Source organism: Chiloscyllium punctatum, chromosome 22 (genome assembly GCF_047496795.1).
Source record: "Chiloscyllium punctatum isolate Juve2018m chromosome 22, sChiPun1.3, whole genome shotgun sequence".
Lineage (NCBI taxonomy): Eukaryota > Metazoa > Chordata > Chondrichthyes > Orectolobiformes > Hemiscylliidae > Chiloscyllium > Chiloscyllium punctatum.
This window is the reverse complement of record NC_092760.1, coordinates 69,302,469-69,317,848: the sequence shown is the minus strand read 5'-3', so window position 1 is coordinate 69,317,848 and position 15,380 is coordinate 69,302,469. Positions and strand designations below refer to the sequence as shown.

At 43.6% G+C, this 15,380-nt stretch overlaps 1 protein-coding gene across 1 annotated transcript in view; it reads right to left on the bottom strand.

Annotated features, from left to right (window-relative positions):
* eif3m (eukaryotic translation initiation factor 3, subunit M) overlaps window positions 1–15,380 on the bottom strand; it is a 60,456-nt gene that overhangs the window by 11,671 nt on the left and 33,405 nt on the right. Inside the window, exons 6-8 of the mRNA XM_072592612.1 lie at window positions 10,058–10,141; window positions 8,943–9,042; window positions 5,200–5,281 (exon numbers count right to left, since the gene is read on the bottom strand). Coding sequence (XP_072448713.1) covers window positions 5,200–5,281; window positions 8,943–9,042; window positions 10,058–10,141 — 266 coding nt within the window. The remainder of the gene's footprint in view (window positions 1–5,199; window positions 5,282–8,942; window positions 9,043–10,057; window positions 10,142–15,380) is intronic.

Here is a 15,380-nt window from a genome sequence, read left to right as displayed (position 1 = left end):
CAACCTCCTCGCGGGAGCACGAGGTGGCGCCAATGCAGTCATCAATGTAGCGGAGGAAGAGGTGGGGAGTGGTGCCGGTGTAATTACGGAAGATCAACTGTTCTACATAGCCAACAAAGAGACAGGCATAGCTGGGGCCCATACGTGTGCCCATGGCTACGCCTTTGGTCTGGAGGAAGTGGGAGGATTCAAAGGAGAAATTGTTAAGGGTGAGGACCAGTTCGGCCAAACGAATGAGAGTGTCAGTGGAAGTGTACTGTTGGGGACGTATGGAGAGGAAAAAACGGAGGGCTTGGAGGCCCTGGTCATAGCGGATGGAGGTGTAGAGGGATTGGATATCCATGGTGAAGATAAGGCATTGGGGGCCGGGGAAACGGAAGTCTTGGAGGTGGTGGAGGGCGTGGGTGGTGTCTCGAACGTATGTGGGGAGTTCCTGGACTAGGGGGGATAGGACAGTGTCAAGGTAGGTAGAGATGAGTTCAGTGGGGCAGGAGCATGCTGAGACAATGGGTCGGCCAGGGTGGTCAGGCTTGTGGATCTTGGGAAGGAGATAGAACCGGGCAGTGCGTGGTTCCCGGACTATGAGGTTGGAAGCTGTGGGTGGGAGATCTCCTGAGGTGATGAGGTTCTGTATGGTCTGGGAGATGATGGTTTGGTGATGGGGGGGTGGGGTCATGGTCGAGGGAGCAGTAGGAAGAGGAGTCCTCGAGTTGGCGTTTGGCTACAGCGGTGTAGAGGTCAGTGCGCCAGACTACCACTGCGCCCCCTTTATCCGCTGGCTTGATGGTGAGGTTGGGATTGGAGCAGAGGGATTGGAGGGCTGCGCGTTGTGAGGGTGAGAGGTTGGAGTGGGGACGACAGGTTGAGGCGGTTAATGTCCCGGCGGCAGTTGGAAATGAAGAGGTCGAGGGCAGGTAATAGGCCAGCGCGGGGTGTCCAGGTGGATGCAGTGTGTTGGAGGTGGGCGATGGGGTCCTCGGAAGGTGGGCGGGAGTCCTGATTGTGAAAGTAAGCTCGGAGGCGGAGGCGACGGAAGAATTGTTCGATGTCACGTCGTGTATTAAATTCATTGATGCGTGGACGGAGGGAGATGAAGGTGAGTCCTTTGCTGAGGACTGATCGTTCGTCCTCAGTGAGTGGGAGGTCTGGAGGGATGGTGAAAACTCGGCAGGGCCGGGAGCTGGGATCTGGTGTGGGTGTAGAGCTGGGAGTGGGGTCGGAGCCAGTACCTGGAGTGGGTGCGATGGTGGGGGGAATGGGGGTGGAGGCATGAGCAGGGGTAGTGTTCCCCTTGGGGTTCTGGGGTGTGGGGATAGTGACAGTGGGGTCTGTGGGGGGAGTGTCAGCAGAATGCAGGTGAGTGGCGTTCGTGGAGGCGGAAGTGGTGGTGATCATGGCAGTAGGGGTGGCGGGAGTCACTGAGCATGTGGCATCAGCGATGATGTGAGGGCCGGAAGTGGCTGTGGGAGTGGCCATGATGTGGGCGGAAGTGACATCATCACTCAGCGTGGGGGTGGTAGCTGCGTCAGCCGCATGGCTGATGGCGTTTCCGAGGCCAGGGGAATCTTCTGGAATGTTTGAGGAGCGCTGGTTATGGAGGTGGGTGGATAAAAGTTTGTTGTACTTACAGTTTTTGATGTTTGAGATGGAATTGAAATACTGTTTGTTGAGAGTATGAATTCTCCTGAGGATGTAGTACAGAGTGGGTCCTTTGCAATTCTGAGAGAGTGTGGCCCTCAGCTGAGGCAGGGCTGACTGTAGAGAGGTTAGGTGACGGCGCATTTCTGCAAGCGTGGAGCGGAGGATCCTGAAGGAGAACTGTTGCTGGTGTTTTTGAATCTGTAGTCTGTACTGTTTGTCCTGTTCGGGTCCGAACTCTGCTGGTTTAAAGGTGGTCTGGAGTCCGTGTGGGATGAGTTGGTTACGGAGGCATGCACCGAGGAAGCAAATGTGGCTGTGGTACCGAGTTTATTTCACAACATGGTTGAAGAGCTTCAGAGCAGAGGAAATGACCTGGGAGTTGCAGTGGGAGAGGGACTCCCTGAGATTCTTGTAGAGAGAGGAGGAAAACGTCTTCAAGGCAGGCATCCTTGCAAGAGGATTCGCAGTAGGGTTAAAATCAACAAGGTAAAAACAAAGACTGCAGATGCTGAAAACCAAATACTGGATTAGTGGTGCTGGAAGAGCACAGCAGTTCAGGCAGCATCCAACGAGCAGCGAAATCAACGTTTCGGGCAAAAGCCCTTCTTCATCAGGAATAAAGGCAGTGAGCCTGAAGCGTGGAGAGATAAGCTAGAGGAGGGTGGGGGTGGGGAGAGAGTAGCATAGAGTACAATGAGTGAGTGGGGGAGGAGATGAAGGTGATAGGTCAAGGAGGAGAGGGTGGAGTGGATAGGTGGAAAAGAAGATAGGCAGGTCGGACAAGTCAAGGAGACAGTAACTGAGCTGGAAGTTTGAAACTAGGATGAGGTGCGGGAAGGAGAAATGAGGAAGCTGTTGAAGTCCACATTGATGCCCTGGGGTTGAAGTGTTCCGAGGCGGAAGATGAGACGTTCTTCCTCCAGGCGTCTGGTGGTGAGGGAGTGGCGGTGAAGGAGGCCCAGGACCTCCATGACCTCGGCAGAGTGGGAGGGGGAGTTGAAATGTTGGGCCACGGGGCGGTTTGGTTGATTGGTGTCTCGGAGATGTTCCCTAAAGCGCTCTGCTAGGAGGCGCCCAGTCTCCCCAATATAGAGGAGACCACATCGGGAGCAACGGATACAATAAATGATATTGGTGGATGTGCAGGTGAAACTTTGATGGATGTGGAAGGCTCCTTTAAGGGCCTTGGATAGAGGTGAGGGAGGAGGTGTGGGCACAGGTTTTACAGTTCCTGCGGTGGCAGGGGAAAGTGCCAGAATGGGAGGGTGGGTCGTAGGGGGGTGTGGACCTGACCAGGTAGTCACGGAGGGAACGGTCTTTGCGGAAGGCGGAAAGGGGTGGGGAGGGAAATATATCCCTGGTAGTGGGAGTCAAGGCCTGGGGCAAATCAGACCTGCCCTTGAAATTTGAAAGGGGATGCTTGAGGGACTGATAGGAGCAGGAGTGAGACAATTTCTTACGTTTTTGTGGAGTTCCTTGTTCTTTTTGCTCAACACTTTCCAAAAAGAGAAAGATTAGGAATCACAAACCAAGCTCAAGCCCTGCTGCTTCACAAGAACAAGACAATGAGAGTAGTATTAGATCAGTATAAAGGTTTTTTTCTTCATCATTGGAAAATTATTTCTTTCATAAGTAGCTACTGTACAAAAGCAGCAATTTAGGTTTCACTTTATAAACTCTAATGCATTAGTTTAATGCCAAAATTTTTTTAAAAAGCCATTTTTAAAGTACTAATCCATAGTCAATTGCTTTAATACATTTGAGCAACTAAGGCAGTATGCCAGTGTTTGAGAAGATTTAATAACTTATTGTTGAGCATGCATTTATAACCTCTATTTGCCATCTCTCACCTTTTCAATGACAACTTGCATTCAAGCCTAAGCAGACTTAGGGGTAGTTGGAAAGACTCCTTCAGTGTTGTTCTGTGATCAACTGCTGTGTGTACTGAAGTACAACCACGGTGATTCTTTCATACTGGAGCTGAACTAAATTGCTTAATTGAGGTCCAATGAACTTTTGATTTATCAAATCCAGACAAAAACGAGGAAGCCAAGAATTCAAATCTGGAATTGCATTTCTGCATACCTTGTACTCTAGTGGCTACATTGTTGTCAGATGCCTGATTATGTATATAGAATATCAAAGACAAATCATACCACCTCAATTTGAGAATCTAATTTCAGTCTGAAAAAAATTCAGAAATTAGAGTCAAGTACAAGTGAACATGAAGCTGGATTATTGTGAAAATTTAGTAAAATGCCACTTTCATGGCTTCAATATATCCCAAAGCTGTTTACAATCAATAGAGTGTATTTTTGAAGTATAGTACTTATTGTACAAAACCTATCATCCTTAACCAGTCACCCTTAAGTATACATGACTCCTGAACCAGAAAGTTGACTCAACTTTCTTCTGAAATGATCCAAGCATGCCAGCCAGCTACATCAAATTTCAAAAAGCAGTTTCTACGAAAACCCATCTCAATATTCTCAGGCAACTAAGGATAGGCAAATATAATTCAATATTTCCATCACGTTATTAAACTCCACATGGCACAGATACAGCTACAGTATTTTTGGGAGGGGCCTGTAGATGTTAACCAATCAACAGTGATGCAACAAGACAGGATGGTGTGGGGGTAGTAAAGTAATTTGTAGGTCAAGCTCCTTGGAGTGGTCATCAACAAGCTTTCTTAGACTCTTCATGTGAATGCACTAGTTACAAAGACCCAACAACGTCTCTTCCTCCTCAGGCAGCTCAGAAAATTTGGCATGACGGCGAATATCCCTGCCAACTTTTATAGGGACACTACAGAGTGCATTCTGTCTGGATGCATCACTACCTGGTATTGTAACTACAATTCTAGTTCAGAGACTGTTATAAGAGTGGTGAACTTGGCCCAGACAATCACAAAGGCTAACCTCCCACCTATAGAATCCACCTACCAGGCCCGCTGTCAAGGAAAGGTCGCCAGCATTCTCAAAGATCCATCCCACCCTGGCAATGCATTTCTACCTCTACCATCGGGGAAATTGTACAGAAGCCTGAACGTGCACCAGCCAGTTTCAAAACCAGTTCAACCCTACTGTTGTTAGAATACTGAATGGACTCTCAAACTCTTAGCAATGTACCTGTGTTTTGGCTTTTGCCATTATTTACTTATCTATGCTATTTAACTATGTGATCTGCCTGTATTGCTCGCAAGACAAAGTTTTGCATTGTGCTTCAGTACACGTGACAATAAATTAAGTTCAAATTCAGTTAGTAGTATTTTCATGCATATGCTGCCTTTGTCCTTCTAGATGGTACATGACACAGGTTTGGAAGGTGATGCCAAAGAAACCTTGGCAAGTTGCTGTGGAGCATTATCTAGATGGTATATTTTGCTATCCTATGCATTGATGATGGAGGGTGTTTTATGTTTAAAGATTTTGAAATGCAAGATTTCAGCGAAATAATCCCCTTCCTGAAGGATCTAGTGATGAAAATAAAATGCATCTTTTTAACTCCAATACTGTCTTTAAATTCTTGCTATAATTTGAAGAAATGAAATCTCACCTAGTGAATCGATGAAGTCTTTGTTATTCTGGTAGAATTTGACATATGCTGCTAATTTTCCACTGACAAAAATTGTCAAAAGCTATTGAAAGGGAACAGATATATCAGGTTAATATAAATTCTACTGTGAAGTTACAAAATACAAAATGTCAGACACACAATTAAAATGCTTTATTTATTCACAGTGAAGACTGTGCGAACTATTCAAACCAGAAGATACTGTGGAAAAGAAAAGTTTCTTGTGGCTGCTGAGAACTGTATGTATCAACTCTGTATTGTTTCCAATCACTACCACATTACTTTCATCCCTTTTGAATGCATCCTACTTTCAGCCAAAGTTTAGGGTTGAGGTTCCTCTATCGTTACATCCTGGATCCATATATCAGCCTTACCTGTGGTCATACCCCCTTTTATCCCAGACTGACACAAAGTTCTACTCAACCCAAGTGGTACGACTGCCTCCTAAAACAAAATGCCCAGTTAATACCCCTCCTGTATCATGCCCTGCAATGTCTGCCACTCAGACTCAAAAGTTTCTTGAGTTGCAAAAATGTGCCCAGAGTTGGTTCCAGAATCACAATCCTTTTTCACAAACTCCCACATATTGAAGTCACAGCAATTGTCCTCTCAAACCTTTTTAAGTACTTATCTGTTCTGATACCAATTTAAAGTAATAACATGGATAAATTTTCTAGCTTAGAGCCAAAGCACTCACCACCTAATATGAAAGGATAAAAAATAAGTACTTTTTTTTAAAAAAACCCTCCTTCCCCCTTTAAACCAATTTTTCATTTGCAAATTTCTAATTTTGCACAGCTTATGAAGCACTTATTCATCAATCTCTGTGCAGTGAGAGGCAGTATTTACTTAGAAATCCTCAAAATTCATATACTCATAACTTAAAACAGCATTTGACATCACTACTCTCAAAGGCATTTGGTAGCAAATGGTACGAAAATATGTTCTACAATTTTCAGAATGGCAATCTGTACAACCACTATTTTGTGGGGAATTAGTAAATTTAGAGCTGTCCATTCATATTACAATATTGTGACTAAGTCCATAAAATAGGACTTCATTGTTCAGTCCTTTGGGTATGAGGTAGGAAGTCACATTAAGGTTGTACAAGACATTAGTGAAGCCTCTTCTGGAGTACTGTGTCCAGTTCTAGTTGCCCTGTTATCTGAAGGATATTATTAAGCTAGGAGAGGGTTCAGAAAAGATTTAACAGGATGTTATCGGGTACGGAAAGTTTGAGTTATAAAAAAAAGGCTGGTTAGGCTGGGACTTTTTCACGGATGATTAGGAGGTTGCAAGGTGACCTTGGAGGTTTATAAAACATGAGGGGTATAGACAGGTTTAGTGGTAGGTGTCTTTTCCCTGGATGGGGGATTTCAAGACTAGAAGGTAATTTTTTTTGAAAGGAGGGAGATTTTAAAAAGACATTGTTATGGACCAGACCAAACCCCCTCAAAACATTGCAAGAAATTAGCCAAGACTCTAATTTTGCTGTTTTCTTTTAAAAACACACGTAATGCGGATATTCCAGGAGAGATGCAGCTGGTCAAACCACTTAGTTTTAAACAAAACAGAAATGCTTCACAAGATTATTGAATGAAACAAAGAAAAGAGAACAGAATACTGAATAATGTAACCTCTCTGAAAACTCAACAGATCATCCCAACTTGATGCTGTTCCAAATACTTGTAACAATCCCATAAACACCCCTTGGCACTAAAGGTAAAATCAAATATAGGCTCTTACAGGAGAGATGTCAGATAAAAAGGAGGATAAGCATGGACCTGCTTCTTTTGGCCCAGCAACTTTAAAACATTACTGCTTTCAGTAAATAGCCAGACTAAACGAGAGAAAATCTGAGCTGGGAGAACTGGCTACTCCCCTTTCAATGTACAAGTGTTTGTTTTTATAAATTTGAAAGCCTTTTGCCTGAGGCAGCAACTGTTAACTGTAATCAAATTGGCCCTAAAACCCTTCAAATGTAGACTTTTTTGAGTCTGTGTCTTTTACGACCTCTGAAACAAAAAGCCAAGGACAATATTTCCTTGTTAAAGGAGTAGAATCATCACAACATGGACATTTTTTTCTTACTTAGAGGGTTGTTTGCATGTGGAATGAACTTCCATGCTGTACAACTTTATTACTCTATGTGGTAGATGCTGGCACTGTTAAGTTTAAAAGACACTTAGATAAGTACATGAATAGGAAAGGTTTGGAGGGATATAGACCAGAAGCAGGCAGGTGGACTAGTTTAGTTTGGGATATGTTCAGCATAGACTAATTGGACTGAAGGGTCTGATTCCATGCTATATGACTCTTTGAATCTCTGAGAAACCCACTCCCTACTCTACACCACTGTGCCACTATCTTCACTGGATCTTTCCTATCTATGGCTCAAATGGTGGTCTTTCAACTATGGTTCCAAGAGTACAACCTTGTCAGCCTACTGCTTGTCCGAGAGACAGCTCTCCCAATTTTGGGACTAGCTTCTCGGTACTTTTAGTTAAAAATCACGACACCAGGTTATAGTCCAACAGGTTTAATTGGAAGCACACTAGCTTTCGGAGCGACGTTCCTTCATCAGGTGATTGTGTCAAGATTACCTGATGAAGGACCGTCGCTCCGAAAGCTAGTGTGCTTCCAATTAAACCTGCTGGACTATAACCTGGTGTTGTGAGATTTTTAAACTTTGTTCACCCAAGTCCAATACCGGCATCTCCAAATCATTCTAGATATTCGTAAGGGAAAACTTATTAGGGTTGATAGGCTGAGTCTGACTCAAGCTATAGACAACCCAAACTATAGACAAAGATAATTTAAAGTACTGCATTAAATAAAACAAATTCAGTAATGTGGGGGAATAGAACAACTGCCCAGTAATCTTGACTCTACTGCTCCCATAGTTATAACAGAAAGATCAAAGGGAATTTTGGGATCCATCCAGTAGTTGCAATTGCACTTGACAGGGCATTATATAAAACTTTACTAGTCTAAATTATAACACTAGCGATTTAAGGAACACTGCATTAATCTTAAATCACAGCACCTCCATGAATACCTCATTACGAAGGAAAATTACTCTACTCTTCTAAAATGTATCTGAAGTAACAACCTTTAACATCAAATGGGTTTTCATAGATGGGATGACTTCAGTTCTCATATTATGGCTATATAGAAAAGAGCACAAGATAGAATGTAGTTTGACCTAGCTCTTGAACCTCGTAGAACCAGAACTCTTGAGGAACAGCGGCAGTGTTCCTATCTCTGAGCCCAAAAACCAGACTTCAAGTCCCACTTGGATTGCTAGTATGTAGAAACATCTCTGAAGGCGTTAATTTAAAAGGACGGTTTTAAAGTTCCCCTTATTCCAGAGGTGTGCAGTAACATCTCTGAACAGGTTGATTAGAAAACAGGTTAAATTACACTCAAACATAAACTTCCAGGGGCTCTTGTGTTGCAGTTGAATGTCTCTACTGTAGAGCCAGTGTTCAAGTCCCACCTGCTCCTGAGATGTCCAATAATATCTCAGCAAGTCGATGAGAAAAACATACACAAAAAAATAGAATCACACACCATTTACAAGCAAGATGTCCAGCCAGACCTTTACCCCTCATTTTGTAGCTTGTAAGAGTCAAATAATACAAAAATCTCCTTAAACTAATACATGAATGAATGCACATCCTGGCTTTAATATGTAACCAATCTGCAATGGTTAGACTACTCACATCATGAATAAGCTCCCCTTCCAGAAATCGAACAGGTTTCAAAGCAAGTAGGTGGTCAAAAAGAAATGTGTTTTGATCCTTCAGTGCTCTTACAATGCACCTATCAGAGAGAAATTCAACAAAATATTTGTTGTTTCTGCTGCAAAATTCTCCACTGAGCTGGAGGAGTAGCAGATGGTGTTTAATTGAGATAAATGTGAGATTTTCCATTTTGGTAAAACAAACAAGGGCAGGACATATACAATTCATGGTTGGGACTTGGGTAGTGTTGTAGAACAGAGAGATCTAGGGGTTCAGGTACATAATTCTTTGAAGTTTGCATCACAGGTAGAGAGGGTGGTTAAGAAGCCATTTAGCACGCTTGCCTTAATTGCTCAAACCTTTGAGTATAGGAGTTAGGATATCATACTGAGGGTGTACTGGACATTGGTAAGGTCTCTTCTAGAGTATTGTGTGCAGCTCTGGTCGTTTGTTATGGGAAGGATATTATTAAATTGGAGATGGTTCAGAAAAGGTTTATCAGGAGGTTACCGGGAACGGAGGGTTTGAGTTATAAAAATAGGCCGGGACTTTTGTTCACTGTAGCACAGGAGGTTGAGGGGATGAACTTTGAGGTTTAAAACGTCATGAGGGGTATAGGTAAGGTGAAGCAAAGGTCTTTTCCCTCAGTGGGGGAGTTCAAAACTTAGGAGGCATATTTTTTTAAGGTGAGAGGAGAAAGTCTAAACAAGGACACGAGAGGCAACTTTTTTTAAAAACAGCAAGTGGTTAGTGTGTGGAATGAACTGCCAGAGGAAGTGGTGGATGCAGTTAATTATAATGTTATTAAGGCACTTGGATAAGTACATGAATAGGGAAGGTTTGGAGGGATATGTACAAAATGCAGGCAGGTGGGAATAGCTTAGTTTGAGAACATGGTTAGCAATGGATTAGTTGGATAGAAGCATCTGTTTACGTGCTGTCAATATTATGACTACAATCATTTGATAACTTGCAGCACACAATTTGGTAGGATTTGAGAACATTTATTACATGAATCAAAGTTACTTAAAAGGGAAATATTTCGGTAACTTAGATGGTGCGAACTGGAAAAAACAAAATTAAAATGACTTTACCTGTGAGCATCAACTCTTGCCTGTGAGGCATTATCTTCTGTATAGCTGCCGAGCAATTCCACCATAATTTTAGCTGCAGAATCACTGTCAAAAAGTTTTAACAATTCAGTACATAAACCAGATATAAAAAGGAATTAAAGCATAATCATTTAAAAAATCCAAGGTCAGGTTTGTATTCAAGATTGAGTAATGTTCTAATACTTATCATGATGTTTAAAATTATTCAAAAAAGTTGGCATATAAAAGGTATTCCTTGGGGGGGGGGGGGGGGGGGGGGAAGGAGGTGGAAATGGTTAGTACCCAGAACAAGGGGAGCTAGTTGATTCAGTGGTGAAATCAGAAGACGGATTATAGAATCCCTGTGGAAACAGGCCATTTGGCCCAACAGGTCCAAACCAACCCTCCGAAGAGTGCCCCACTCAGAACCATTTCCCTACCCTATCGGTCTACATTTCCCATGACTAATGCACCTGACCTACACATACCTGAACACTGTGGGCAATTTAGCTTGTCCAATTCACCTAAGCTGCACGTCTTTGGTTTAAGGGAGGAAAGCAGAACACCCAGAGGAGAACGTGCAAGCTCCACCTGAGGCTGGAATGGAACCTGGGTCTGGAATGGAACCTGGGTCCCTGGCGCTGAGGGGCAGCAGTGCTAACTGCTGAGCCAACATGCCACTCATATTTATAAAAAGATAGTGGATATGTGGAACAGTCTCCCTCAAGAGAGTCTGGATGCTAGGTCAATTGAAACTTCCAAGATGGAGGTTTCGGTATAGGGCAGGAAAACAGAACCAAGGATGAAATTACTTATCTGACCATTTAAATATTGCTGAACAGGTTATAATCAAATCTCTGGTAGTACCATTTAAATCAGAAAATATGCAGCCTTACAAGGTTACAATAGTTGTTCGGTTATATAAAAGTTTGACTCAAGTTAAATAGAGAGAAATTCTGTTAATAATTTTTAATCTAACACACATCTGAACAGATGCAAGAACAATAGATTATTGTTTGCTTTGAAATTTGTGTCATGAGAAATCACATTCTGATCAGTTGGCAGTGGACACAAATTGGTCAAGGCACTATCATGGAAATGTGTGTATCCCAAGAACTGCAATTAAATAAAACCTGTCTGAGCATTTCAAAAGCCTAAATTTCTATTAAATAAACACTGACTTCAGTTGCAGATAGGGCAATTTAGAAGTTGTTGTATTACTGATTTCGAGAGTGGTTTTGTTACGTTTTATTTTGAAATTTAATGAGAAATGCAAAAGGCAGAAAAAATTAATGAAATTCAGATTTTCATTATTAAAACTTAGTTGCTTTAAAATATAGCACATCTTCATACCAAATTAAGAATCTATTATGATCTATTGTGGAATCTGAACAGATCGCTTGGAATTCTTATGACAATAATCTCTTCGAATTCACTGAAAATAATTTTCCTATTACCTCACTATAATATGTTACTTGGTCACTATAAGTCTGTAAGTTAGCTCGCTGAACTTGAAGGTTTGTTTTCATACATTTCATCACCATACGAGGTAACATCATCAGTGAGAGTCTCTGGTGAAGAGCTGGAGCTCTGTCCCACCACTCTATTTATAAGTCTTGGTTTCCTAAGGTGGGTGATGTCATTTTTGGTGTTTTTTTCAAGGGAAGGTAGATAGGACCTAAGTTGATGTGTTTATTGATGGAGTTCTGGTTAGAATGCCATGCCTCTAAGAATTCTAGACCTGACCCCACAGCTGTTAAACAGAATCTCATCCTTTCTAACAGGACTTTAAAAATCAGGAGAATTAAACAGGACAGACTTCCAAAACATTTTACCAGAGCGGCGAGGAGAGAAGGAATGGTGAAGCAAGGGCTGCCGGGAAGGGTGAGTTTTCCCGCATTAAAAGGGACTTACCTCAGGAGTCGGGCCTCTATTTGCCGAGAGGTGCAAGGGAGGAGCGAAGAACTTCTGGGAAGTCATATTTGTGGGGTTGCATTACCCGAAACACTACTCGGGTAGTGTCTCCCACCCATCCTCCTCCTCTAACCAAAAAAAAAGGACCTGTGCGCCAGATTGGTAAGGTAACGAGTTTTTTAAATTCCTTATTTTTTCAACAGTCTCTTTGGGAATTTAGAATAGTGGGAATGGAGGTTAGGGAGTTAAAAGTTCCTCCTGCAGAATGTGGGAGGTAAGGGTCACCACTAGTGTCCCTGCTGACTACATCTGCGGGACGTGCACCCAACTCGAAAACCACGAAAGGGAACTGGAGCTGGAGATGGATGAACTTCAGATCATTCGGGAGGCAGAGGCTGTTATTGAGAGGAGTTACAGGGAGGTCGTCACTCCCAAGGTTCAAGAAAAAGGCAAATGGGTTACCAGTCAGGGGACGGAAAGGGAACCGGCAGGCAGTGCAGGGATCCCCTGTGGCCATTCCCCTCAACAATAAGTATACTGTTTTGGATACTGTTGCGGGGGGACGACTTACCAAGGGAAAGCAGTACAGTACAGGGCTCTGGCACAGAGTCTGTCCCTGCTGCACTGAAGGGAAAGGGAAAGAGGAGCAGTAGTCATTGGGGACTCCATAGTTAGGGGGGGGACAGGAAGTTCTGTGGGGACGAGAGTGTCTCACGGTTGATGTGTTGCCTCCCAGGTGCCAGGATTCATGATGTCTCTGATTGGGTTTTTGGGAGGGGGAGGGGGAGCAGCCCCAAGTCGTGATCCACATAGGCACCAACGACATAGGTAGGAAGAGAGATGGGGATTTAAGGCAAAAATTCAGGGAGCTAGGACGAACAGAGTTGTTGTCTCTGGTTTGTTGCGCGTGCCACGTGCTAGTGAGGTAAGGAATAGGGACAGAGGGGAGTTGAACACATGGCTACAGGGATGGTGCAGGAGGGAGGGTTTTGGATTCTTGGATAATTGGGGCTCTTTCTGGGGTAGGTGGGACCTCTACAAGCAGGATGGTCTTCATCTGAACCAGAGAGGTTCAAATATCCTGTGGGGGAAATTCACTAAGGCTATTGGGGATGGGTTTAAACTAATCCAGCAGGGGGATGGGAACCAAAATTGTAGTTCAAGTATAGAAAAGGTTGAGAGTAGGGAGGTCCAAAATCAAGTTTCAGGGACTGGCGAGCAAGAAGTTGGTTTGAAGTGTGTCTACTTCAATGCCAGGAGCATCTGGAATAAGGTGGGTGAAATTGCAGCATGGGTTGGTAACTGGGACTTTGATGTTGTGGCCATTTCAGGGATATGGATAGAGCATGGAGGAGAGTGATTGTTGCAGGTTCCAGGATTTAGAGGTTTCAGTAAGAACAGAGATGGTAAAAGAGGGAGAGGTGTGGCATTGTTGATCAAGGACAGTATAACAGTTGCAGAAAGGATGTCTGGGGACTCATCAATTGAGGTAGTATGGGTGGAAGTTAGAAACAGGAAAGGAGAGGTCACCCAGTTGGGAGTTTTCTATCGGCCTCCGAATAGTTCCAGAGATGTAGAGGAAAGGATAGCAAAGATGATTCTAGATAGGGGAGAGAGAGAGCAAGAGAGACAGGGTAGTTGTCATGGGGGACTTCAACTTTCCAAATATTGACTGGGAACACTATAGTATGAGTACTATAGATAGAACATAGAAAAATACAGCGCAGTACAGGCCCTTTGGCCCTCGATGTTGCGGATCCAAGCACAACTAACCTACACTAGCCCACTATCCTCCATATGCCTATCCAATGCCCATTTAAATGCCCATAAAGAGGGAGAGTCCACCACTGCTACTGGCAGGGCATTCCATGAACTCACGACTCGCTGAGTAAAGAATCTACCCCTAATATCTGTCCTATACCTACCACCCCTTAATTTAAAGCTATGCCCCCTCGTAATAGCTGACTCCATACGTGGGAAAAGGTTCTCATGGTCAACCCTATCTAAACCCCTAATCATCTTGTACACCTCTATCAAGTCACCCCTAAACCTCCTTTTCTCCAATGAAAACAGCCCCAAGTGCCTCAGCCTTTCCTCATACGATCTTCCTACCATACCAGGCAATATCCTGAAAAACCTCTTCTGCACCCGTTCCAGTGCCTCCACATCCTTCCTATAGTATGGCGATCAAAACTGTACCCAATACTCCAGATAAGGCCGCACCAGAGTCTTATACAACTGCAACATGACCTCAGGACTCCGGAACTAAATTCCTCTACCAATAAAAGCTAGTACGCCATATGCCTTCTTCACCGCACTATTTACCTGGGTGGCAACTTTCAGAGATCTGTGTACATAGACACCAAGATCCCTCTGCTCATCCACACTACCAAGTATCTGACCATTAGCCCAGGACCCCATCTTTTTGTTACTCATACCAAAGTAATCACCTCACACTTACCCACATTGAACTCCATTTGCCACCTTTCTGCCCAGCTCTGCAGCTTATCTATATCCCGCTGTAACCTGACACATCCTTCCTCACTCAACAACTCCACCGACTTTCGTATCATCCACAAACTTGCTCACCCAACCTTCTAGCCCCTCCTCCAGGTCATTTATAAAAATGACAAACAGCAATGGTCCCAAAACAGATCCTTGCGGAACACCGCTACTAACTGCACTCCAAGATGAACCTTTACCATCAACTACTACTGTCTTCTTCCAGCCAGCCAATTCCTAATCCAAACCTCCAACTCACCCTCAATGCCATACCTCCGTATTTTTTGCAGTAGCCTACCATGGGGAACCTTATCGAATGCCTTACTAAAATCCATATACACCACATCTACCGCTTTACCCTCGTCCACCTCCTTAGTCACCTTCTCAAAGAATTCAATAAGGTTTGTGAGGCATGACCTGCCCTTCACAAAACCATGCTGACTATCCTTGATCACATTATTCCTATCCAGATATTCATAAATCCTATCCCTTACAATTCATTCTAAGACTTTGCCCACAACAATTCTTTCCAAGACTTTGCTCACCGGCCTATAGTTACTAGGGTTATCCCTACTCCCCTTCTTGAACAAGGGAACCACATTTGCTATCCTCCAGTCTTCTGGCACGATTCCTGTAGACACCGAGGACATAAAAATCAAGGCCAATGGCTCTGCAATCTCCTCCCTTGCTTCCCAGAGATTCCTAGGATAAATGCCATCAGGCCCAGGGGACTTATCTATTTTAACCCTTTCCAGAATTTCCAACACCTCTTCCCTACATACCTCAAAGCAGTCCATTCTAATTAATTGTGACTCAGTATTCACATCGGCAACAATGTCCTGTTCCTGAGTGAATACTGACGAAAAGTATTCATTCAGTGTCTCCCCAATCTCTTCAGCCTCCACACACA